The sequence below is a fragment of the Lepidochelys kempii genome, chromosome 2 (assembly GCF_965140285.1).
Source record: "Lepidochelys kempii isolate rLepKem1 chromosome 2, rLepKem1.hap1, whole genome shotgun sequence".
Classification (NCBI taxonomy): Eukaryota; Metazoa; Chordata; order Testudines; family Cheloniidae; genus Lepidochelys; species Lepidochelys kempii.
This window is the reverse complement of record NC_136381.1, coordinates 253724411-253750374: the sequence shown is the minus strand read 5'-3', so window position 1 is coordinate 253750374 and position 25964 is coordinate 253724411. Positions and strand designations below refer to the sequence as shown.

Below are 25964 nucleotides of genomic sequence, written 5' to 3'. Positions count from 1 at the left end.
TATATTAAGATCAACACATCAGATGTGCCACAAGCCATGTAACTAGCACATGTATCAAAATAAGTCTTCATGCACGGGGTCAAATCCTCTACTCATATAAACTCAGTTTCAGTTTACATAGTAGAGTGGTGCCACTTTATACTAGCAGGGAATTTGTTCCACAGTGTTGTATATTTAAAGTAAAGTTTTAGGGCTAGATTCTGTACCATATAATTAAATGACAAAACACTTCAGCAGAGCCAGAGTGTTTGGCATAGTCATGACAATATGTTAGATTCTCCATCAATGTTTGTCAAGCTAGTAATGGTAGAAGTGATTTGTTTCCAGCTTGGCAGAAATTGCTACTATGATTGATTTGAATGAACAGGGACTTCAGTGTGTTTTGCTTTTCCAACATAGTTGAAATTATCTGATGACAACTGTCAGACCAGTACTGGAATTGAAATGTTTTAACATAGAACATTTACTATAACAAACTTTTTCACATGTTTAAAACAAAATATTTTAATATTTTATTTCAATTACTAATAAAAATTCCTAAGAATTTTATTTTTAGTATGTTATATTTTGAATATAGTGAATGTTTTCATGTTATTCATTCACGTTTAATAATTTTGATTTTTCGAAGGCCTCTGTCTACACTAGGAGAAGACATCTGATAACATAAGGTTCTTTAATTTAGCAGACAAAGGCATGACAAGATCCATTGGCTGGCAGTTGAAATTAGCAAAGTTAAACTCGAAATAAAATGCACATTTTTAAAAGTAAGAGTACTTAACTGTTGGAACAGATTACCAAATTACATGGCTAATTTCCATTACTTGAAGTCTTCTGAGTCAAGACTGCATGTCTTTTTAAAGAATATACAGATCAACCACAAGTTGTTGGACTAGGTGCAGGAATCACTGGCTGAAATGCTATGGTCTGTGTTATGCAGGAGGTCAGACTAGATGATCATAATGGGCCCCTTCTGTATTTAAAATCTATTAATCTATCAGCAAGAATTGTAAGTGAGCTTCCATATGTTATGGAAACTCAGTGATCTGGCTTCCACGGCAGAGCCAGAGGAAAATGTAACTAAGGACTGGTCTACACTAGAAAATTAAGTCATCTTAACTACGTTGCTCAGGGATATGAAAAATTCGCACCCCTGAGTGGCGTAGTTAAACTGACCTAATCCCAAGTGTAGACAGCACTAAGGCGATGGAAAAATTCTTCTGTTGACCAACTTACTGCCTCTTGGGGAGGTGGATTACCTTTGTTGATGGGAGAATCCTTCCTGTCAAAGTAAGTAGCGTCTACTCTGACCTGCTACAGTGGTACAGCTGCAGCAGTGCCATTGTAGCAGTTCAAATGTAGACAAGCCCCAAGATCATCAAGTACTTTCAACAGCAAGCTACTCAAAAGGTGATTATTTTTAGATTAGTGTTTTCCTGTATCCCTTCTAATCCCCTACTCCCCACACCCTGCAATGGATCCTGATTCCCAAGAGTCCTAGAACCATCCTAGGGTTCTCAAATTTTTATATAAAGTGGACCATATTTTCATACAGAAATGATTTCATAGACACCTCTTCTCCCATTCATCATCACATCACAGATCTGTGGCAACTTCAGCAAGTTCATGCATGGAAGAGTAACATTTGGAAAATATTCCATATTTTTTTAGCTTTTCATGGAGTTTAGCAGCTGGAAACGGAGAGAAAATCAACACAATGTGAGCATAACCCACGTGTTTGTACTACTACAGTTGATATTGTTTTGTTTAAGTCTAAAGAGGGTAGAAAAGCAGTGGTGAGGAAATATGGATTTTTGTTGAATTCTCTTTGCTTCTGCACTTGTGGAGAGCAAGGCAATGTGCTTAGTTTGAAGGGCCCAGGAGCTTCTAGAGGTAGGGTGACCAGATAGAAAGTGTGAAAAATTGGGACTGGGTGGGGGTAATAGGCACCTGTATAAGAAAAAGCCCTGAATATCAGGACTGTCCCTATAAAATTGGGACATCTGGTTACCCTATCTAGAGGAGGGGGTATGTGGTAGTTGCTGGTCATGCTCAATGTCTGTCTCTGAAGCTGTGCATAGGGTTCCCATTAAGGGAAAAGAGTCTAGCAGGTTCCACACATCCACCATCTAAGAGCTGGGTCAATTGACGCTCAGTGGGGGAAAGGTTATAAATAAGGGGAGGGGTTTTTTGCACATTTCATTTCTTTTATTGAGAATAAAAATCCAACTACAGGAAGCTCTAACCCAGCTTGCCCCACCCATCAGAGTGGCATGGCATCCCCCCAGGGTCCTAGCCTCTCCAATCATCTTCCCCTCCCTGCCATATTATACAAGACACATTTATATAAATATAGCCCCCACATACAGTCCAGCACTGGGTGCCATGTCTCTGGGGCTGGAGAGGAGGCTGACATCCTTGGGAGGCCAAGTAGGGAGCAGGGGCTGTGTCCTGGCAGACGATGCCGCAGATGGGGAGGTAGCTCCAGCTGGTGCAGTTGGACACAGCCCTTTGGACTCAGTGTTTGAGCAACATAGGACCAAGATCTGTTTGCTGTGAGAGCAGCATCCCAGAGCCTGTGCTATTTTGGATCCAGACTGCACATTCCCTGTCTCACAGGAAGCTGAGGAGATGCCGACTATTGATACCAGGACTGGAATTGCTGCTAGCTATGAGGATCTTTGGGCTGCTTTTGCTGAGGAGATTGAGGAGTCTGGAGGGGAACTTTGGGGCTGCCATTCTTCTCTGGCTTTGAAGAATCCGAGTGACACACAGGCACTGCACTTTTGATGCCGCCCTGCAGAGACTGAGAAGTCATCTCTGTAAGAAGATTGGAGTGGAGGGGCAGAGGGTACTTACGTAACAGCAACAAAGTGAGGAAATCCGTGTGGGGAACACCAAGTGAATTAGTGGGTAATAGTTGTTTAAGAAAATTTTCAAATACTGGTTACAGGCAGAGGATTGTGTGTGTGTGTGTGTGTGTGTGTGTGTGAGAGAGAGAGAGAGAGAGAGAGAGAGAGAATCCTTAAGAAGTTCTTGTTTTTTCTCTCTGTGTTTAACTATGTGTTATACTTTCCTTTCAAAGTCCTGGAAAGACTGAGGTTTGGAATATGCTTTAGCAGAGAAGTAGGCTGAGGTACAGGAAAAAGTGGAGTGTGTTAGAGTTCTACATAATGTGACCTCAGCACCCCGCAACCCATGGCAAGAGCAGATCACCAGCAAGTGCTTCATAGGCCACAGTGTGAGAACCTCAATCCTAATCTGCTTTTGTGGGAGTGATCTGTTATTTACTAACTTGAATCAGATCTGAACTGCAGTCACCTCCATTCCAATCTCAAAAGCTGTGCGCAAAGTGCCTTTTCAACCTTCCTTGTACCCTCTCCTGCAAACCAAAACTGATGTGAGGGCAAAGGTTTATATTTCAAACAGGTGCGAAGTAAGAGATGTGGGTGAAGTCTCTCAAACAATTTCAGACCACATCTAGCAATTCCTGTGTTGTCTAAAACCCAGAAATCAAAGTACAGGTATGTACATTTAGTGGTTGAATAGAGTGGATAAGCGAAACGGAAAGGCTTTCAGGTTCCCCACAGATTTTCAAGAAGAACTTTGAAGAATGAGAAATACGCTGTCCGGTTACTCCCTTAAGGAGGTACTTCCTCAAACAGACCATCAGTGTTAACATCAGTAACCCTTTTCTAGTGCAGTAACTTTTCAGCTCTTATACAGTACATTTTTGTAGCATTTTAGCTAGCTAAGTAATGCCTCTCATTGAATGAAATAGCTCCTGTGTTTTATGGGAAGCACATTTTAATAAAGCTAGAATGATGAGAAATGAAGGGAGAGGCTAAAAAAAAAGGAAACAGTTGGAAAATGAGAGGAAGGAGACACTGAATGCTAACAATATTGCAGCTAATATGCCTTTAACTTGGTGTGAAAGGATACAATAAGATAAAATAATCAACATTCAGAAGATGTCTTTCTAAGACATATTGCCATTAAAAATTCAAAATTTTTGACATAGTGGTATCTGGGTTAACACAGGTTTTTTATATTCTAACTATGAGGGATAGCCCACTATGCCGTAGCTGCTGGCAAATGTTGACTTCTTAATAGCAACCACTGTACAATCAGGTCTAGTATTCTCGAGGCAGCGGGGAGTCCCAGATGTCAATGAAATACTTTTTACTTAACAGTTACATCAACATGGGGGGAGGGAGAGCTCAGTGGTTTGAGCAGTGGCCTGCTAAACCCAGGGTTGTGAGTTCAATCCTTGAGGGGGCCATTTAGGGATCTGGGGCAAAAATTGGGGATTGGTCCTGCTTTGAGCAGGGGGTTAGACTAGATGACCTCCTGAGGTCCCTTCCAACTTTGATATTTGATTCTATGAACATAATGGATTAAACCAGATTAACTGTCTGATTCAGAAAACATTTAAACCTAGTCTCTCTGTATGTCTCCTTCTATTCTACACCTTACCTCTGAACTTCCTGTTACAAGTTATTCTTGCCCTCTAATTTCCTGTTAGATACATGTGGCATCCACAAGATAGCACTGTACCACATCAGCCAATACTGTGAAGAGTTTATCCATTCCTGGTCAGAAGCACAATAATGTAGCAGCTGCATGCAAATCATCACCAAACATGATAATCCACTTGTGAGCCCCAGCTAAAAAGATCTCCAGAATTCCAAAGTCCTTCAGGTCATCTGAGTTTTCACTTTCAGTGGTAGTTGAATTGGAGCTCAGTCAGTGGAACCTCTGTCCTTTTTCACATGAGGAACAATGCTATCTGTCTTTCTCTCCTTTTATATCAAATCTTAAAGCATTGAAATGAAAGATGTGAGCTGCTGCTCTTCATTTAGATACTTATGTGCTTTGCTGAATAGGGGTAGACTTAAGCCTCTGCGTAAGGTCTTTACAGTACTGGGCCCTTAGTCAGTTGATGCTCTGCTTCATACTGCCTGGTTATTCATGACTTAATATCTCTCTGCATAATGGTATTTTTTCCTCTTTGTTGCTGTCTGGTAAGGTACAGAAATAGGTCCCAGTGGGGCCTTTTATTATACATTTTTAGATATGGGTCTATGCTGCAAGATTTTGGCCCAAATCCTAAACTCTCAAAGATTAGGGGTATTTGGATCTAGGATTGTTTTGTGTTTTGATATGGCCTGTTACAAACATAGGGGCAAGCTGAAAAATTCAGAACTGGATTAGGTCTTTGATTCTAAAACATTCCAAATGGTGAGGGTGTTCCAATCCATGGTTTTGGCTTGTGTACAGTTCTAATACATACCCAATTGATTTTACAGATGTAATGGCTTTCATTGTTAGACTCTAGCACTCTGTTTAGTCAATCACTTCCAACGTAGTAGAACCTCAGAGTTTCGAACACCTCGGGAATGGAGGCTGTTCGTAACTCTTAAATGTTCATTACTGAACACAACTGAACGTTGACTTTATACAGCTTTGAAACTTTACTATGCAGAACAAAAATGGTGCTTTCCCTTTATTTTTTTAGTAGCTTATGTTTAACATAGTACTGTACTGTACTTGCTTTTTCTTTTTGTCTCTGCTCTGCCTGATTGCGTATGTCCGGTTCCAAAGGAGGTGTGTGGTTCACTGGTCTGTTCATAACTCAGATGTTCAGAAGTCTGAGGTTCTACTCTACTGTTACTTCACTTCATGCCTCTAATACATTGTGATCCCTTATCAAAACTCTGGATTTTTTTTTATGTATCAGTCTTGCTATCTACTAGCCAGTTCGTAAGGGATCTTACCATGCTCTGCAATGGGGCCTCTGCAACTTGCAAATTAATTGGCTAAGTTTAGGTCACTGTTAAGTATTTTCTATAGCTCTGTTAATCCTATCAATGTTTGTGTTGTACATCAATTTGCAGGAAATGGAAGTTCTACTTGTTTTTCTGTGATGAATAAGCAATTTTGTTTTCCTCTGAAAAATACGTGAGAATATTGTGGTATAGTTCCCCTAGGATACCAATCCCACATCCATTGCAATCAATGACAAAACTCTCCTTGACTTCAACAGAAGTAGGTTGGGGTTGTAGATGAGTAGTCTGAGAACCATTTTAGCCAAGCCATGCTACAAATTGACCCACATTGGTGAGGGAAAGGATGCTAGTTACAATAGTGTACATATACGTGGTTGTAGCAGCTACTAGCTATCCATTGTGGCCAGGGTCCAATACTAATGCCCTGTTCAAGGTCTCCATTATTTCCTTGCAGGGTAGATTGATTTAAATCACCAACTGGAAAATCTTGATTTAAATCGCCAACTTCAATTAACTTTTCCATTTGTACTTTCTTTATTTTCTAAAGAAAGGTGCATTGTCGTTGGTTGTTGTAACCATTAAAACATGTAAAGGCTCTATTTAGTTGTAAATCAACACTAGATTTGATACATCTTTTTCTACTTGGCAGGGTACACTATAACTGTATACATTTATTTAAACAATCATAATGCATAATATTTTCAGGTTCTTATTATTTGTACATTTTAGTATGTTAGAAAATGTTGAGTGATATGTTGCTTATTTACTAGATAATTTAACTTTTTGCTCATGATTTGTGTCTAGCTGCATTAGGATGGTAACTGGAATTTAATGAAACACAATACAGCATATTCAATTCATTTTTATTAAACAAAACAATCTTAAATGTTTAGGACACATAAACCTCTAATCATAATGTTTCATATTTACAATTAAATTATAATAAGGTTAGGCCTTAACATATTTTGTATTAAATTAAGATTTCATTTTAAACAGGTTTATTTTTAAAGAAAAACTTGTAATAAATAACAAAATAAAATGGATTTCCTCCCCCCAAAAGTATTATTGGTGTTTTATCCACCCTGCCATGCAGTATTACTTCCAACTATTTCCAACATCTGACATCTGCGTGTTGTATTATTGATCACAATTCTCCCTAATATGGTAAACCGACTGTAAGGCTGATTCTACTGATAACCTGAAGCAGGCAAGCTCTTCATGCTGCTTCCCCCTCCCTCTCCACAGTATATTTCTGTTGTCAAAATACGATCATGGTCCCCTTTGTCAAAGTGAGAGCTGGCCCTCTAGGGGGTTGGGGCTCAACAGCTGCACCCTGGCATGTTCAGACCACCTTCCCAGATGAAATGGATAAGACTTAGAGGTCATGGGGTAGAACACTGTGACTCAGAGCCAAGCCTGCTGGCATAAAAAGGGCAGGCTGAATTCAGGGAAGGGAGAGGAGAACCTTCAGCCTCTCCCTGACTGCTAGGCAGAGAGCTTAGGGAGTGCAGCCCTGCAGGGAGCAGGCTAGAAGCAAGTTTTCTGGAGGAAAGACTAAGCAGAAGGGAGCAGAAAAACTCTCCTTAACTTGCAAGCAGAGGGCCTGTGGAGTGAGACCTACAGGTAATAGGCACTGCAGGAGACCCTTGGGCAAGGGAAAAGGACATCGTTTATACGTGACACTTACATTAAACTGTTTTATTTGGGAGAAAATAAAGGGTTATCTTTAAAAATGGGACTGAAATCCTGATGCTCTTGGGATTGTTTTTTAGATACACTGGCTGGTGAGTTGGTCCACTGGATTGCACCCTCAGCAAGTTTGCAGATGACACTAAACTGGGAGGAGAGGTAGATACGCTGGTGGGTAGGGATAGGATACAGAGGGACCTAGACAAATTGGAGGATTGGGCCAAAAGAAATCTGATGAAGTTCAACAAGGACAAGTGCAGAGTCCTGCACTTAGGACAGAAGAATCCAATGCACAGCTACAGACTAGGGACCGAATGGCTAGGCAGCAGTTCTGCAGAAAAGGACCTAGGGGTTACAGTGGACAAGAAGCTGGATATGAGTCAGCAGTGTGCCCTTGTTGCCAAGAAGGCCAATGGCATTTTGGGATGTATAAGTAGGGGCATTGCCAGCAGATCGAGGGACGTGATCGTTCCCCTCTATTCGACACTGGTGAGGCCTCATCTGGAGTACTGTGTCCAGTTTTGAGCCCCACACTACAAGAAGGATGTGGAAAAAATGGAAAGAGTCCAACGGAGGGCAACAAAACTGATTAGGGGACTGGAACACATGAGTTATGAGGAGAGGCTGAGGGAACTGGGATTGTTTAGTCTACAGAAGAGAAGAATGAGGGGGGATTTGATAGCTGCTTTCAACTACCTGAAAGGGGGTTCCAAAGAGGATGGCTCTAGACTGTTCTCAGAGGTAGCAGATGACAGAACAAGGAGTAATGGTCTCAAGTTGCAGTGGGGGAGATTTAGGTTGGATATTAGGAAAAACTTTTTCACTAGGAGGGTGGTGAAACACTGGAATGCGTTACCTAGGGAGGTGGTACAATCTCCTTCCTTAGAAGTTTTTAAGGTCAGGCTTGACAAAGCCCTGGCTGGGATGATTTAATTGGGGATCGGTCCTGCTTTGAGCAGGGGGTTGGACTAGATGACCTCCTGAGGTCCCTTCCAACCCTGATATTCTATGATTCTTATATCCTTAATATATATTTTAAAAAAACTCAACAAATGAGAGTCTCTGCTATGCAAACAGTAAATATTCTGTTTGAAATTAAGTCTTGAAATTAGTATTTGTGATCTCTGTTGATTTCCAGCCTCAACTGTATTCAGTGGGTTTATATTTGATAAAACAAGTTCCTCCATCCCTGTTCATCACAGGTTTGAACAGAATATTTGTGAACAGGATATAGTTCTTGTGATCTCTGTTGCTTTCCAGATAGAGTCCTCCCCATCATAGTGAAACCCACGCTGCACTGAATATTTATGGTACAAGTGAGAAAAGTACTGTTCCTCAAGCTAACCCATAAAAACAACAACATACAGGGTGCTATATTTGTTACCATGATAGTAGCTGAAGTTTGGAGAAATAGTCTTGTTCAGGTTTATATATAAATCTTTCTGAGTGTAGGATTCTCCCATTGATAAATGGACACAAATCTGACATCAGGAATCATAGCATTCAAAAACTGGTAGGAGAACACTTCAACCTCTCTGGCCACTCAGTAAAAGACTTAAGGGTGGCAATTTTGCAACAGAAAAGCTTCAAAAACAGACTCCAAGGAGAAACTGCTGAGCTTGAATTAATATGCAAACTAGATACCATTAATTTGGGTTTGAATAGAGACTGGGAGTGGCTGGGTCATTACACCTATTGACCCATGTTAAGTATCCTCACACCTTCTTGTCAGCTTGTCTAAGTGGGCCACCTTGATTATCACTACAAAAGTTTTTTTTTCTCCTGCTGGTAATAGCTCATCTTAATTAATTAGCCTCTTGCAGTTTGTATGGCAACTTCCACCTTCTCTGTATGTGTGTGCATGTGTGTGTGTATATCTATCTATCTATCTTCTTACTATATGTTCCATTCTATGTATCTGATGAAGTGGGCTATAGCCCATGAAAGCTTATGCTCTAAGAAATTTGTTAGTCTCTAAGGTGCCACAAGTACTCCTGTTCTTTTTGTGGATAGAGACTAACACGGCTGCTACCCTGAAACCTCCCACTGAGAAGTATCTTTGCCTGTAATGGATAGATCTTCCAAAGTGCTCAGCAGCCAGTGGCTCCCTTTGAAATCTGGCCATTATGGCCTGATTCTAATATCACTTTCACTTATGTAAAGAAGGAGTAAGTGCACTGAAGTATATAGTTAATACCAGTGAAAGTGAAATTGCAATGGGCTCCCACACTCAAGGAATAATAAGAGTCATATGTGTTCTGAAAGCTTACCTCTGACCCTATATAATGGTTTATATAGCATTGGACTTAACTGTGTAATTGGGAAGTGCCAAAAGGTGCTATGATGAAGGCATTTTTTGTGCATACATTTTAACTTTCTTTGTGGAAGTCCTCTGGCTCCCACCATTTGGTCCTAAACCCAAAACAGTCACTGCTGCCAATGGCCACTGTAGCAAATGTTCTACCCTTATAAATCAAGACTTCCTGGACAATCCTTCCAATCTATTACAAGTGTGTAATAACAAAATAGACTTAACAAAATTGGAAGTGAAAAATAGGCTAGTTTCATGCAGCTCCCAGCTACCTACCTTGTCATGCCTGAGTCATGAAAGTCAATTCCTGCGCCAATAGAGCTAAGTATCACGTGGAGCTATATAAAATTTGCCTTACAATGACATTTGAATAGATCGATGCATGACAGATATCCTCAGCCAGTGTCAGGAAAGACAGTAGCCTGAATCTTGGCAACATCTTGGAACATGATGGATATACCTGAAGGCATAAGAAAGTGTTCATTGGTAAAGAATATTTCAAAATCTCTTGGAAGATAATACAGGTGGCTATCTCTCATGTCAAGAGTTTTATCTATCTCTTCAAATTCACTAAGTAGCCTCCTGGCTCTGTGTAAGGCACTGTCACGGTTCTTCCCCCACTCTGAACTCTAGGGTACAGATGTGGGGACCTGCATGAAAAACCTCCTAAGCTTATCTTTACCAGCTTAGGTCAAAACTTCCCCAAGGTACAAAATATTACACCTTGGACTGGCCGCTACCACCACCAAACTAATACTGGTTACTGGGGAAGAGCTGTTTGGACGCGTCCTTCCCCCCAAAATACTTCCCAAAACCTTGCACCCCACTTCCTGGACAAGGTTTGGTAAAAAGCCTCACCAATTTGCTTAGGTGACTACAGATCCAGACCCTTGGATCTTAAGAACAATGAACAAGCCTCCCAACACTTGCACCCCCCCTTTCCTGGGAAATGTTGGATAAAAAGCCTCACCAATTTGCATAGGTGACCACAGACCCAACCCTTGGATCTGAGAACAATGAAAAAGCATTCAGTGTTTTACAAGAAGACTTTTAATAAACAATAGAAGTAAATAGAAATAAAGAAATCCCCCCTGTAAAATCAGGATGGTAGATATCTTACAGGGTAATTAGATTCAAAAACATAGAGAACCCCTCTAGGCAAAACCTTAAGTTACAAAAAAGATACACAGACAGAAGTAGTTATTCTATTCAGCACAATTCTTTTCTCAGCCATTTAAAGAAATCATAATCTAACACATACCTAGCTAGATTACTTACTAAAAGTTCTAAGACTCCATTCCTGGTCTATCCCCGGCCAAGACGACTACAGACAGACACAGACCCTTTGTTTCTCTCCCTCCTCCCAGCTTTTGAAAGTATCTTGTCTCCTCATTGGTCATTTTGGTCAGGTGCCAGCGAGGTTACCTTTAGCTTCTTAACCCTTTACAGGTGAGAGGAGCTTTCCCCTGGCCAGGAGGGATTTCAAAGGGGTTTACCCTTCCCTTTATATTTATGACAGGCACTATGATGGCCAATTAAAAAAAAATGATCATGCCTTTCTGTGGGGGAAGCAGACAGTGTTTTGCATCCTATGGGTCATAAACCTTTGGTGGCAGGCTGTTGACTTAGTTCTGAAACCATCCTACCCAACCTGGAAGGGGGTTGGGGAGGAAGTCATGCCTTGCCACAAAGCAGAACTTGCCACAAAGACAAGAATTTCAGTTTTGTAAAGGATTTTTTTCTTTTCCCAATGTACCCACTCCCATTTTTTGTACAGCATTGGAAAACATATATACTGTAATTATATTGGTGCATGTGTAGGGTCTGTTGCCACATCACTTGGAGTTGATAACTGTGATGGGAGTAGGATCCATGGCCATGTGGAAAAGCAATAGTGCAGTAATCCTAGCCAAATGGACCAGGAGTGTCTGTGCTGAAGGCAGCGGGGGAGAAACCTGAATGGTATCAGAAGTGAAACCAAGCATTTTGCCAGCAATCTTCAAACTAGACTCTTTTAATCAAAGCAATTGCTACAGCAATGCCAAAGACACATAAATTAGACCTTAAATAAGAGTAAGCAGACAAAACCAATACACAGCATTATGAGAGATTGGGGGCGGGGGGAAGACTGCTGCCAGAGTTAGTAAGTGATTCTGTTGGTATATAAAATCATTCAGGAGGCAAATGGGAACTACCTACTATGAAGCATGTATCAAATACTCTGTCTTCATACATAATTAAAAGATCTGAAGATAAAGCACTCAGATGCAATAGGCAAAGCCTGATAAAAATAAAAAAATGAATTAAATGGATTAAAGAAAGCAGAAGGCAAAATTTTGGGGAGCACAGAGAAGACCTTCCAGTCAAGATGAACAACATACATTAGCTGTAAGCACCTACCACGTAAAGGCAACTGAACAGACAAAATCAACAAAGCAGGGGTGAGATGTTTGTAAATCTTCCTAGATGAGCAGGGCAGACAGGCAGGGTTAGCTCTAGCACCATGTGCAATTCCCAACAATAAGAAACTGACCCAGGTGCCACCATGCTCTTCTTTTTGGAGGGTTATCCTCTAGAGTGGATAGGCTTCTGACAGCGTTACAGAATAATTTGATTTTTGCATGTGTTGGTTTCTCTGAGCACCCTGAAATGTCCGAATCCTAAATCATAGGAGCAAGGCTTCTATCTGAGCCTCTTTCAATCAACAGTTCATTTGGGTGGATAGGCACTTGTTAACTGGTTTGGTAGCTGAAAGAAACAAAGTAGTTTGTAACCCACATTAGGAGATTGTGGGTCTGTCTCTCCCTCTCCTGGCTGGGCCACATAAGAAGTTAATGTGTTTGCTACAGCTGCCAGTTAGGAGCCTTAGTTTTTGAGCTTGTGCTTTTAATGGTAAAGGGCCAGAATACAAACCTTTTTACAAAGTGAGCTACAAACAGAGGTTAAAGCAAAGGGGAAATATAGAGACATGCAGCTCCTCTTCCTCTGTTAAAAGAAGGAGCTTTGCCTCCTGTTCTTGACTTGAATAGCAATGTTCCCCCCTCCTCCTTGGCTTCCTCCCTTCCAGTTTCAATCTTCTTTAACCACTAGACACAATTCTCTCTCTTTTTTCAGGGTCTTTTCCTTCCCCTTTGATTTCATACATTCTGTTATTTCTGCAATCAGTATTCATCTGTCAGCACCAGAAGGAGCAGCAGAGTCCTGAAAAGTGAAATTGATGGGATCCTACTTGGTTCCATTTTACTCCTCCTAGGCAGACTACTTCCCTGAGTAGTTGTATCAGTTTCATTTTCCTGCTGTTCCTAACCACCTCTGAGCAAATTACACAAGTAGGAGGGGGGGGGGAGAGCAGGAGCTGTTCTTCAACAGGGAATTTTTAAAATGTTAGGTAGTCCAAGAATGTGTGGATCCTGATCCAAATCCAACCCTATGGTTAGGGGTGGTGGTTGGTAAAGGGAGAGCTGATACATGTTTCAGAAGCAGGACACTGTACCTTTAAAAAGTGTGACCTATTGTCATCCCTTAAAAGTAACATTTGGGCAGGTCAGCCAGTGAGCACTTAGCTTGAATCTGGCGCCCTCCTCTGGTCTAGTGAGGAGCAGAAACGGCTAGGTCCAGCTTTCTATCCATTGGAGACAGTAGCGATAGCATGAGGCCCCTGGCCACGCTAAAGAGGAAAAGGAAGGGGGCGGGGCATCAATGAAAAGGTGAGGCGAGACTGGTCGGTGGTCCAAGGAGTAACAGCAAGAGAATGGTGCATGTTTGGCTTTATGAAATATAGACAGTATCTGCCCCTCTCTCTGCATTTCCCAAATTGCGTCCTGTCTCTCTAAATGCCACTCTTGCTGCCTACATAAGGGTTAAACCTCACACAATATATTGCTCCTGAGCCTTGACATTTTTGGAAAGCCTTTTAGATGATCATCCCAACATTTCTCTGATGCGGCGTTAAGCAGCCTCCGTGTTTATGCTAATAGGATTGTATTGAATTTTCTGCTGTTGTATATCATCCAAATTGCCTGTTTTCAATAGCATTGAAAAATACATGATGGGGTTTGTTTTATTTTATTAATAAAGGAGGCATCAAAACGTAACACCCCAATACACCTTTAGGAGTCATCGCCCCTCTCTACCAGCGGTTCCTTTGCCTTGCCACAAGCACCTGGGGGAGAAAACCAGCAGGAGGGTCATAGCATTAGAGTGACTGGACTGTAAATGAATCCTGCCTCTCTGCGTGTGTCAGCCCAAGAACAAAGTGGGGTTTTGAATGCCTGGGGTCGCCGCGGGAGGAAGGGTAGGAGGGAGACGTGGGTGCACGCAGGCAGGCACCAGCGGGCTGAATGAAGGACAGGGGGCTTGGGCAGAGCCGCAGCAGCCAGAGGGGCTCGGAGGGGTGGGGTCAGAGGAGACAGGGCGACCCCAGAGGGCGGCTGGGCTGGGTGCGTGGAGGCCACGCAGCAGCCCCCGGCGCGGCGGGCTCCCTGCCGGGGGACGAGCTGGGGACGCAGCGGCCGGCGGGATGCGGCTGCAGCCCGAGGAGCGGGAGCCTCGGGGGAGGGCTGGGGACGTGGCCGCGGCTGGGCCGGGCGGGGCGGAGCACGGCGGCCCCGCCGCGGCGGCGGAGCGGAGTCTAGGCAGGCAGGCGGGGTGCAGCGGGGCAGGCTAAAGGCGCGTCACCATGGCAACGCGCCGTGCGTGACCCCCCCCCCCCCGGGTAAGGCCAGGATTTACAGCCCCACCCTGTGGGCAGCCGCCGGGCGGGTCCACTTCCTGCCTAGCCGCGGCCGGGGAAGAGTTAACGCCGGGGAGGGGCGGCTCCGGCTCCCGGGCCAGACGGCGCGGCTCCTGTTTGTGCTGAAGCCGTGCGCGGCCCCCGGGAGGGGGGGGATGCGCCGCCCTGTAGCGGGGTCTGAATGTGCTGGACCTCGACGCAAGTGGCGCTTCCTCTCGTCCCCGGTGTGAGCAGCAGCAGCAGCCTGCCCGCGGACCTGCCCTCCCACCCCCCGCTCCCGGCCCCGAGTGTCATTCAGCTCCCGCTCCCCAGACCCATCCCACAGGCTACTCGCAATAGCCGCCTGCTGCGTGCGTGAGTGCGAGTGAGTGTGCGGGGATGGGGCTGGCGCGTGTCTCTGTTTACCCGGGAGCTCTCGCCGGGCAGGAGCTGAAGCTGCTGGGTGTTGACTGAGGATCCCTTCCCCCGCAGAGCGTGGCTGGGTTTTTCCCTTGCCAAAGGGGAGCAGTTATCACTAATCTGCTCCAGGGGTGGAAGGACACCCTCCGCCCCACCAAAGAGCCGCCGCAAGGGCAAGCCGGCTCCTCGCTGAAGTGCTGGGGCCGCTGGATTAAGTAACTCCCGGGGAGCCGCACTCACTCACTCACTCCCGCACGCTCCCGCACGCAGAGCGAACATGAAGGAAAAGCCAATGATAAAAACCGCTAAAATGCAAGGAAACATGATGGTAAGTGGCCGCTGCTGCCGCCTCCAACGACTGTAAGTAATTGTGGGGCTCGTTCCTCGGGCTTGCAACTAGGCTCACCCCCCCCCCCTTTAGTGGAAGCATGTGGGGTGCCCCTGGCCGGCTCTTCAGCCCCCCCCCCCCCACTTTCGCTTTGCTTGGAGAGCCCTCCTCTCAGGCTCGGTTGATGGTGAATCGTGGCTGTGGAGTGCCCCTTTCCTAGCAGGGTTTTGCTTAGGCAGAGGCTCCCCGTGTGCCAGGGTCCTTTCTCCTGCCCCTGCTAGGCACTGTGCCAGGGAGAGAGGGATTGACTTGAACCTGTGGGTTTGGAGGGAGCCCCCCCTCTGCCCCCCCCCCCCCCAACGCAAGCGACTGCTCTGCTGTCTCTGCACTCTGCTGGGAGCTGCTGCTGCCCGGACCCTTGTGGCGAGAGAAGTGGGCACAGGCTGGCTGGGTGACGGCGAGAACCTCGCTCCCCAGGATTACAAAATGTCTGGAGAAGGGGGTGAGGCGGTTTTGGGGGGAGCTGCCGAGCCGAAGTGGATCGCTGCACAGACAACTTTGATAACTTGAGGGCCATAGTGGGGTTTTCCCTCTTCCCGGTCTGCCTCCTGCGTGACTATAGCAGTTGTCTTGATGTATGTGTTTGTTTCTCTGCACATCTGTCGTTCAGCCAACGGGGCTGGGGGGAAAACCCCCACCAAAGGCGGATGATCTCCCGGAGGAAGTGCCGGTTGCCATCTTGTGCTGCTAGAGAGATGTTTGTCTGTGTTGTCTGCTGTCTTGAGCCGCTTGAGGTGTTTGGGTTTTGCTTGGTTGGGGTAATTTCCCCCCGCCCGCACGCCCTTTGCTTGCATGAGCGGATACTCTGCCGAACTGCAGGGATGCCATGGGTAGTGAAAGTGGATTGCAGCGGTGTGGTGGCGGTCTTTGTGCTGAGCAAGGGATGCCGTGAGACGTGATGTCTTTATAGAGGACTTGGCTTCCAAAAACAACTTATTGTAAATAACCCTGAAGCCTTTTAAAGACACCTGTTGACGATTAAAAACACACATACAAACATGTGAGATTTGTATTCCGCCTGCCCGCCTCTTAGGGAAATGCTCCCATTTAATGTAACGGGGGCAGCACGCTTTCCCCCCCATCCTGAGACGTGTAAGAAACGGCCAAGGTGTTCTAAATCCCGTGGTAAAATCACTCATTTTCTATACTATCAGGACAATCATGTTGCTTTTTCTAGCATTAGTTTTAACAGGAGGTGCCATGCGATGTGACCTGTGAATTCAAGTAAGGGAGCTGAACAGGAACTTCTGCAAACATTTCCCCCCTGGAATATTACCTTAAATGTGATTGCAACATATTCTTTTTTATTATGCCTGTAAAAATACTTGGTGCTGGGGTTCTATACCATGCGGGAATCTGCTTTTTTTTCTTAAACTACTGTTGTAAAGGTCATTATAGTCCTGATATACACCACTAAAAGAATAATTGACCGCATGAAGTGATGCTGTCTATTAAGGGACAGTGTTAACCTAATTTACATACACAACATCACAGAATTAATAAAAACCTATAACACATTATCCTTTGGGCTCTACAGTCAAGAAATAATTGGAGGAAGGGATCCCATTACTATTACTTATTCAAACGGCTGTATCTTCTGGTGTTATTTCTCTGTGTGACAAAAATGGATCCATCTAAGCACTTCTGTGCTAATGCATGCGAGACTAGAGTGCCTGATTTAAAATCAAAATAACATTGTAGGAGCTGTCCGCCCAATCAGAGCCTGATGCGATAGGACTCAATGGAGGTTTGGCCACTGAATTCGGGTTAGCAGGGTCTTGTTAAATCGCAACCATAATATCTTATTGGCCACTCAACAGTCTGTCCCCCAACTCCAGTGCCAGTTTTTAATCTTGGTTTTGAAAAAAATAATATTTCAAGCTGAATTGGAATGCATACTGAGAGATTTTAGGAGAGCATAACTGTTAAACTGGCATGGGTGACTTAGATCCATACTACTTAACTTTGGGGGTTTGTTTTACTTGTAGGAGAACTTGTTTCTGTTATAATTTGGCCACAAGGACCTATAATTTGGTTTGTGGCAATTGAGCATGTAGCTAATATTTAAAATGAGGGTTGACTTTTTTTTTTAATTTGGTGGACTCAGAATATTTTATCCAGAAAATACTGGAAAGCTTTTACCTTTCCTCAAAGTAACAATTACTGGATCCAATCCTGAAATCTAGGGCAAAACTCCCATTGACTTTAATGGAAATTCTAGCAACTTCAAACTGGTGCATTTCTTATCCTGGCACACTTTTTAAAAAATGTCATTTCAGTAAGTTTCATTTTACACATTTTTATTACTAGGAAAAAATGTAATCTTTGGTCATTCATATTAAAGCCTAATATTTTAAGTGTCCTTGCTAGATAATGCACATGGCAATATTCTTTAAAAAAAAAAAAATTCTGCATGTAGTGTGCATGCCTGTATGTGTTGTCTGAAGTAACTCTGATTGTATTGCAGTATGTATTATCTTAATTACCTGGCAGAATTTGAAAGGTTACTGAAAATTCAAAGCTTGCTGTTTGTTTGTTTTTTTGTTTGTTTGTTTTTTGACAGTTTCACTGTTGCTTTGGATCTTGACAAGAAACTAAGTACATATTGATTTTCTTCCTCTCTTTAAAAATCTCTCTTAAAATGAGATTTTTTTTCTTAAAATGATGTGACTGTGTGTGAGAATCTTGGCCCATTGGCCTCTTACCTCACAGTGCACCCTGAAGTGTGGTGATCGCTCATGGAGTCACTACATCTGGGGATGTCTTTTTTTTTTTTTTTTACTTTAATTAGACCAGCCAAAAGAGAAGTCATACTTGTGAGAGTAAGATACATTTTTGTATCCTTGTGGCAGTCTTTCACAATACGGTTTAAAAAAAATTTACCTGGACAAGTGTCATTTTTATTTTACTGAATTGTTTCCTATCCATCATTTGAGCTGAGGGACTGTCCTATATGGAAACACAGTTCACAGCCTTGATAATGGAGTGTTTCTTATTTTCATGGGAATGCTTTGGCAAGTGGTCACTTGTTTCCTTTTATAAACTAGGTCATATTCCATGAGCTTGTCAGGATGTTTTTCAAACTATTGTGTGGTAACAGAACTCGAATGATATTGGGCAAACTCTTTGCTCCTGTCATTATATACAAGTATTACTTAATTTTAATTAGAACTTTATTCCCCTCGGTTCCCCATCAATCTGAGCCAAGTCTGGCAAACGAATACTATTCCCTCAAGTAAGCATGTTTAATAAATCTATAGCTCCCTGGCTTTGCAGTGGCTGTCACCTCACACATGCCAATTTTCTTATATATTTGCAACAAAAACGATAGATGACTGTTTATTTTAGAAAAGGATCTCCTGTAGTGAGCCCTACAGGACCAAAGTCTGCCCCCACTTACACCAGTGAAAACCCAGTGGGCCAAATTCATGGCAGGCACAATTGCACTGAAGTCAGTGGAGTTGCACCCACATTTGCCAGTTGTGAACTTGGCACGTAGAGTTCAGTGAGAGAATGGCTTTAGTGAAGTTGTACATGAATAACGGAGGGCAGAACTGTATGTAAGGGAGAGTTTTATGACTGCTTTGTCCAAGCAATTTATTATTCAAAGGAACAGTGAGAGGAATGTGCACATCAATAGAACCCGTTGTGTCTGTTAGCAACAGAGTGGTGGTGCTGTCCAGTTCTTGTTCTGAATTTCATCGTCTGGCTACAACAGAGGTCAGCAACCTTTCAGAAGTGGTGTGCCGAGTCTTCATTTATTCAATTTAATTTAAGGTTTCATGTGCCAGGAATACATTTTAATGTTTTTTAGAAGGTCTCTCTCTATAAGTCTATATATTATATAACTAAACTATTGTCATATGTAAAGTAAACAAGGTTTTCAAAATGTTTAAGAAGCTTCATTTAAAATATAATTAAAATGCTGATCTTACGCCGCCGGCCCGCTCAGCCCGCTGCCAGCCTGGGGTTCCGTTCGCCTATGCCGACAGTAGGCTGAGTGGGGCCTGCGGCTGGGACCCTGGCTGACAAAGAGCCGGCAGCCAGAACCCCAGACCGGCAGTGGGCTGAGCGGGGCCGGCGGCCGGGACGCTGGCTCCTGCCAGCCGGGGTCCCAGCCGCAGGCCCCGCTCAGCCCACTGCCAGTCTGAGATCCCTGCCCTGGCCACATAGATGGGTACCTACCTTCTTCCTGGTTCTAGCCCATTCTCTTCCTTTCTCTCTGCACTGAGCTGAGGGTGGGAGTGCACTGAGCACAGGGCTGGGGTGAAGGAGCAGGCTGGGGATTGGGGTGTAGGGTCTGGGCAGGAGCTAGAATAAGGGAGGGGGCTCAGGGTTGGGGCAGGAGGTTTGCGTGTGGAGTGCTTACCTGGGCAGCTCCCACTTGGTGCGAGGGGTGCAGGTGGGTTGGGGGGCTGCAGGAGCTCTTGTTTGGTGCTCAGGGTCGGGGTGGGAATGTGGGGGGGTGCAGGAGTCAGGGCATGGGGTGTGGGGGGGCTGGGTATGTGTGGGGGGTGCTGGAGTCAGGGCTGGGGTTGTGGGGGCATGCAGGGGTCAGAGCAGAGGGCTGTGTGTGGGGGGCTGCAGGGGTCAGGGCAGAGGGCTGGTGGCATGTGAGGAGGGTGCAGGAGTCCGGACATGGGGTGGGGGGAGGCTGGATATGTGTGGGGGGTGCTGGAGTCAGGGCTGGGGTTGTGGGGGGTGCAGGGGTCAGGGTAGAGGGCTGTGTGGGGGGAGGTGCAGGGGGCTGGGAGCACCCCTATGACCCTAGTCCACACCCCCAGCCCTCTGCCCACAGCAGCTCACAGCAGGGGGCTGGAGGAGATATGCCCTGATTCCAGCCCCCTTCCCCAAGGCCCTGTCTGCACCTCTTCTCCGCCTCCTCCCCCAGCAGCGAGCATGCTGCAGCTCCGCTTCTCCCCCCCTAGAAAGGGCCATCAGCTAATGGGCAGCAGAGAGGCAAAGGAGGAGGGGCAGGAACCCAGCATGGTGGGGGAAGAGGCAGAGGGAGAGAGGACCTTGGCTGCTCTGCAGCAGCAGCCGCCGGCAGGACCAAGCTTCTTCACCCTGCCCCGGTGGGGGGGGGGGGAGGACGGGGAAGAGTGGGCCGGAGCAGGCAGTATTTTTAATGGCGTGCTGCTACCTGCTGGGGTCCCGTCCTGGGTTCGCAGCGGGCTGAGTGGGGTCGGTGGCTGGGACCCGGCAGGCAGCAGCGTGCCATTAAAAATCGGCTCGCGTGCCATAGGTTTGCCAACCCCTGGGCTACAGTATTGTCTGTATTTAGAAAGTATCTAGACAGATCTTAGGCTGCTGCATCACTTTTACATTTTACGATAATGAACACTGTGTATGTATATGCATGTATAGGGCTTTGTATATGTATTATGCTAATGCTTAGTTGGAGGGCTAAGGTGGTTAGAGGAACATATGGAGCCTTTCACATCTTGGCCTGGATTTTAATTCAGCCACATTAGCTGTGGCCAAAAACTGTTGCTATTTAGAGGTGAATGTCAAATAGGATTAGTGGCAAGTGTTCATAACACAAGAACTCAGTTTGCATCCTTATTTAATGCCTCAGAGAACCCAAGGATTGAACAGAGATAGAGATTGAGCTACACTGTCATCACCAGAGGACCATCCGTGTCATACTGGAGACATGTTGGTGCAACAAAATTGAGACACTTGATTTGCTACTGCCCTTTCTGCTGTTCAGTCTCTGGTCTTGTCAGTCTGGTGCCTGTCATGAGTAATAAATTCATATTAAAACAATAAAAGGCATCAATGCTCTGTTGTGATTTCCCTTATTCACCATATTTCATTCCTAGGTTTATTGCTTGGAGATATAAAACACATCAGGCTGAAACTTGCCATAATGGTTCTCAGCCAGAGTACAGTTGTCTTTGCACTGATTCAGTGTAATCAGCCCATGTGGCAACTGATATATCTGGAAATCCATACGTTGAAGTACATTGTGAAATCTCACACTCTTGACTGTCCCTTCACCTTGGCTTCCTCTTCTCTGAGCCCCACATGTCCCATTTCTTTAGAGCATGCAATACTTTGATCGCACATGCAGTTAATTGTTTGTGTGCTATATGGATGACTGCTATTTTGGCTGACACGCCAACGATTGAAGCCGGGATCTCCAGTACTGAAAGCATGAGTCTCTACAGCTTGAGGGAAAGGGCCAGGCTCCATGTCTGGGAGCTGTAACAGACTCACATCTGTGGATCAGATGTAGAGGGGAATATGTAACACACCCTGACTTGTGGATTACACTATGATGTTATGTGCCCCAGACTGTGCAGTGCCCTAGGAAGTGCCAAAATATTCAAATTGCTGGCACTGAGGCCTAGCAGAAAAGCCCCAAGACCTGCTGAGCCAGTTCTGTTGCCCTCTTACAAGTAAGTGGAAATCAGCATCTTGACACACCTAAGATGGGATGGGAGAGGAAATCTCCCTGAGGATCCACTCATGGAAATTACCCCACATCATTCCACAGGGGGACAGGTTCTGCTCCCCTGAAGAGGACATGAGACCTTAAATATCGGGACTGTCCCTATAAAATTGTGACATCTGGTCACCCTATATAGGGTCCTCACTGCTGTACTATATGAGGGTGGAGTGGAGTTAAAAGAACTGAATGAGCTGGCAGTTGCAGCATTTGCGGCTTTTTGGCCGGTGGGAGAAACCACTGCAGATGGCATGAGTTCAGCTGGATCTGAGTTACAACCAGAGCTTGTAAAACACTGAGGATTGCTGTTGTGTATGTCTGCAAGGCTTTGTACAGGAACTGCAGACCCAAAGCTTTCCCACTGCGGTACAGAGGATGTGTGGGGTTTTTGTTTCTTTGTTTGTTTTTTTCACCTAATGTAGATAAGGCCTCATGGGTGATGTGGCCCACTGTTTTCAGGTTTGTTTTTTTTTCCAGGTGAAATCCTCCCAAACCTGTTAAAGAACAGGTGAATGTGAAAAGCTCCCTAGTATTTGATCAAATCTCTGTGAGTCTGTATTGTGAGAAGTAAGCAGTGTGTGTATTTTCAGTGTGTGAAGATGGTCCAGAAATGGAAAACATAAGGCTTACCTTCAGATGAAGTAAAATCATCTGCACTCATGGCTGCTGCATGCCCTGATGCAGCAGACTGCATATGTGATAAGCAAAGCGGTCAGCACTAGTGTGAGAATCCCTTTTAGGTTGAGTTAGAATCATTTGCCTGGCACAACCTTCTATCAGCTCAGGCATGCATACAGACAGTATGTAAATTTATTGGGGATTAATTCTGGTAACCCATTAGAGGACCTAATTCTGAAATCCATTATTCAGCCTTTATTCAGGCAAAACTTCCACGAAACTTGATGGGATTACTTCTCCCATTGAACTCAATTTACCTGAGTAACTGACTTCAGGATTGAATCTAGAGACAACCTCTGATATTACAGTAAGGATTTTTCATTATATTTTAAAGATCTGAAATGGTGAAATATACTGAATTTTACCAAAAGAGGGGAGGGCAAGGAAAAAAAATAAAAGAAAAACAGAGCAAGTTATTTAAAAACTCAGGCGGTTACAATTTCAGGCCCTGATCCTGCAATTGACTGAACAATCACGTATATGCTGGAGTGAATGTGGCCTCATTCTGCATGTTTTCTACTTGCAGAATCTCATCAGTCCCTCAGATTGCTCACAGGGTTTACCAGACTCCAGGACCTTTGTTCGGCTGTGATTTTATTGATGATGCAGATGTGTGCTAGAGATATGGCAATCAAGGATGATATCTAGCATGTTTTGTTTGGTTACCCTTTTGCACTGATGTTATTAAAAACACAGATGGAAAATGGAATTATAGTTAGGCATGTTTCCTCTACTATAAATACTGAATGTTTTTTCTATAATATATAACACAACCAGAACATCCCAGAAATGAGTTTATATTGCTTTTTTTTCTTGTGTCTAATTATGAGGATGTGAAAAACATACTTGTACTAATGTCTTCTCATCAGACTTTAAGAGGGCTGAAAGTACCTTTCATGAAGATCTAGTCTGTGAAGCAAATTATTGTAATGCGAGAATGTTACTCTTTATGAACTCTGGTTATTGATCCAGTTAAAAACAGATCTGTGGTCCATAGGAAGGATATCTGAAATGCTGGTGAATGGAGCAGTAGTTAAAAATTACAGCATGTCTTCATTTTAATAGGGCCCAGTCCTGCCTAATCTTCCCATTCATTGGGAGCTTTGCCAGTGAAGAAAGTTCAGGGTCAGTCTCATACGGTCCTTGTACTGTATTGTTTCTGCGTACTGTATTGCAACTTAATATTTTAAATTTGTTAAAATCACTTTTTTTAAATAAAGATGTTTTTCTAGATGATCTGGATACTTTCCTTGGATTCAAACATGTAAAAAAATCTAAAAATGAGTTACATTAAAAGTATTAACTTTTCTATTGATCTTGTATTTTCATTTCTTTGAGCTCTAGGAAGTTGTTTTTATAGATGTATTTTGCCTTTATAAAGGGACTGATTCTTACTGTGTGTTTGTACAGTACCTAGCAAAACAGGTACCCTGGTTGTGGGGTAGGTGTCTTTGGATGCTACCTAAGGCAAACAAATAAATACATGATATTTATAAGCAATAATGGTTAAAACAGAAATCGTATACACCAGAGGCATATTCCCTATTTTGGCCTCAATTCAGAAAAATCATTGATTATGTGTTTAATTTTAAAGGGTAGCATATGTACTGGTGCTTTACCGAATCGGGACCTATAAGAAGACTATAACACAGACGCAGCAGTCTAACACCTGTCCAGCCATCTGTCTTATAGTTCTGTACTGGTGTCCAGCACTGTGCTGGATAAGCATTTTCCAAGTTAAATAGCTTGGTGTAACAAGTTCCTTAGTGGTCTTCCTGGCATCTTCAGCTTGTTTATGTTTTATGGTTATAGAAGTTCTGTTTTGGGGTTGTGTAATTTTTTGCTTTTTTGCTTAATAATTGAAAACTGGTGCACTGTTGTATAGCCAACACATTCCAAGGGATACTGTGAATACACAATAAATATCAATTCAATTCCATGTCGCTAACATGAATTTGGAACATAGAACGTAGTGTCCACCCAGGAGTACTTACACAGGGCTATCAGTAATGGCGGTGTTTTAATGAATTACATATTTATTAGCCCCTAAACCCTTACCTATCCCTGGTTTAGAATATTCTTCGATGTTTGAAGCTGATTCTGAGTATGTGTGGTGGTTACTTCTCATAAAGTTTAGAGTCCTCACAAGTTTCTTTGCAATGTTAATCAAAGTCCATTGTGGCAATGGCTATGGTAAAAAGTGAAAGGAATTCTGAGGCAGTGTAGGAAAATCAGGGCTGATGTTCTGAAGAGAAGTGAGATAAGGCAAAGGTGTATCAAGTCAAAGGAGATCCAGCCATGATATAAAGAAAATGACTCTTTTCAGTGCAAAGGGATGGTTAGCGTTTTACCCAACAAAGAAAGGCAAGTAACACCAAAGCAAACCTATTGACAACTATCTGCAGTGTGGACAAAGTAGAAGCTATGGCCGTGTTGTTATGCCAGGAACAGCCAACAAGTATCAGTTCAAGTCTTTTCAAGTGTAAAAATGTAGAGAACAGAAAACTCAAATCTAGAGAGATTAAATTATGATACAAGGAAAGGCACAATGATATCAGTGATGCCAGAATGTGCATTTAACTCTTTCTGTATTTTGGATGGGAGGCTCTTGGGTTTCTTCACAAGGTTCCCTCTTTATTGCCTTCTTACCTGTGTCTGTCGAGTTTAAGACTTACAGCTTTTAACTACAGTAGAACCTCAGAGTTACGTACACCTTGGGAATAGAATTTGTTCAGAACTCTGAAACGTTTGTAACTCTGAACCAAAACACTGTGGTTCTTTCAAAAGTTTTCAACTGAACATTGACTTAATACAGCTTTGAAACTTTACTATGCTGAAGAAAAATGCTGCTTTTGGCATCTTAATTTTAATGAAACAAGCAGAGAAAGTTTCCTTATATGTCAAATCTTTTCTAATCTTTACCTTTATTATTTTTTTTAGTAGTTTAACACAGTACTGTACTGTATTTGTTTGGGTTTTTTTGTCGCTGCTGCTGCCTGATTGCATATTTTTAGTTCCAAATGAGGTGTGTGTGGTAGACTGGTCAGTTTGTAATTCTGAGGTTCGACTGTATGTAGAAAGCATTTTATTTTAGTGTGGGATTTGTTTTACCTGTACTCTGTTTTTAAGAATTTGTTGTGTACATTGTGACATTGGAACATAATGCTGACATGTCTTAATGGTTCGTGGTTGACAAATGCAGACACTGGGGCTGAAAACTCTGCTTTTTGCAATCCTAAAGAAGGCTTGTTGCGTGTAACTGTGACCGAGGAAAGGTAAACACTTACCAATATTAAGCAAGGTGGAAGGGATTGGAGGCCTTGCGGTTGGTAATGTGGTGTGAAACCTTTCACTTTTAGGTCCATTTGAATCCAGCCCCGGCTAGTAGCTGTTGAAAGTTCTAATATCCATTGACTGCTTGATGGTCTTAGTCTAGCTGTGGACTAGAGTCCCCATCACAAAGAGCACCACCACAACGGGCACCTTCATTGACAGACACAGGAGGACCTGACTGGGCAAGGAAAACG

At 43.7% G+C, this 25964-nt stretch overlaps 1 protein-coding gene across 4 annotated transcripts in view; it reads left to right on the top strand.

Annotated features, from left to right (window-relative positions):
- Positions 1-25964, top strand: part of DPP6 (dipeptidyl peptidase like 6) — an 807813-nt gene that overhangs the window by 85470 nt on the left and 696379 nt on the right. The window contains exon 1 of one of the 4 annotated variants that reach the window (XM_073334583.2): positions 14505-15245. The exons of 2 other annotated variants lie outside the window; for them this stretch is intronic. In XM_073334583.2, the coding sequence (XP_073190684.1) occupies positions 15195-15245 (51 nt within the window). In that variant the 5' untranslated portion in view covers positions 14505-15194. Of the gene's footprint in view, positions 1-14504; positions 15246-25964 lie in introns of those variants that run through there. One more of the 4 variants, XM_073334584.2, reaches the window with a different exon arrangement.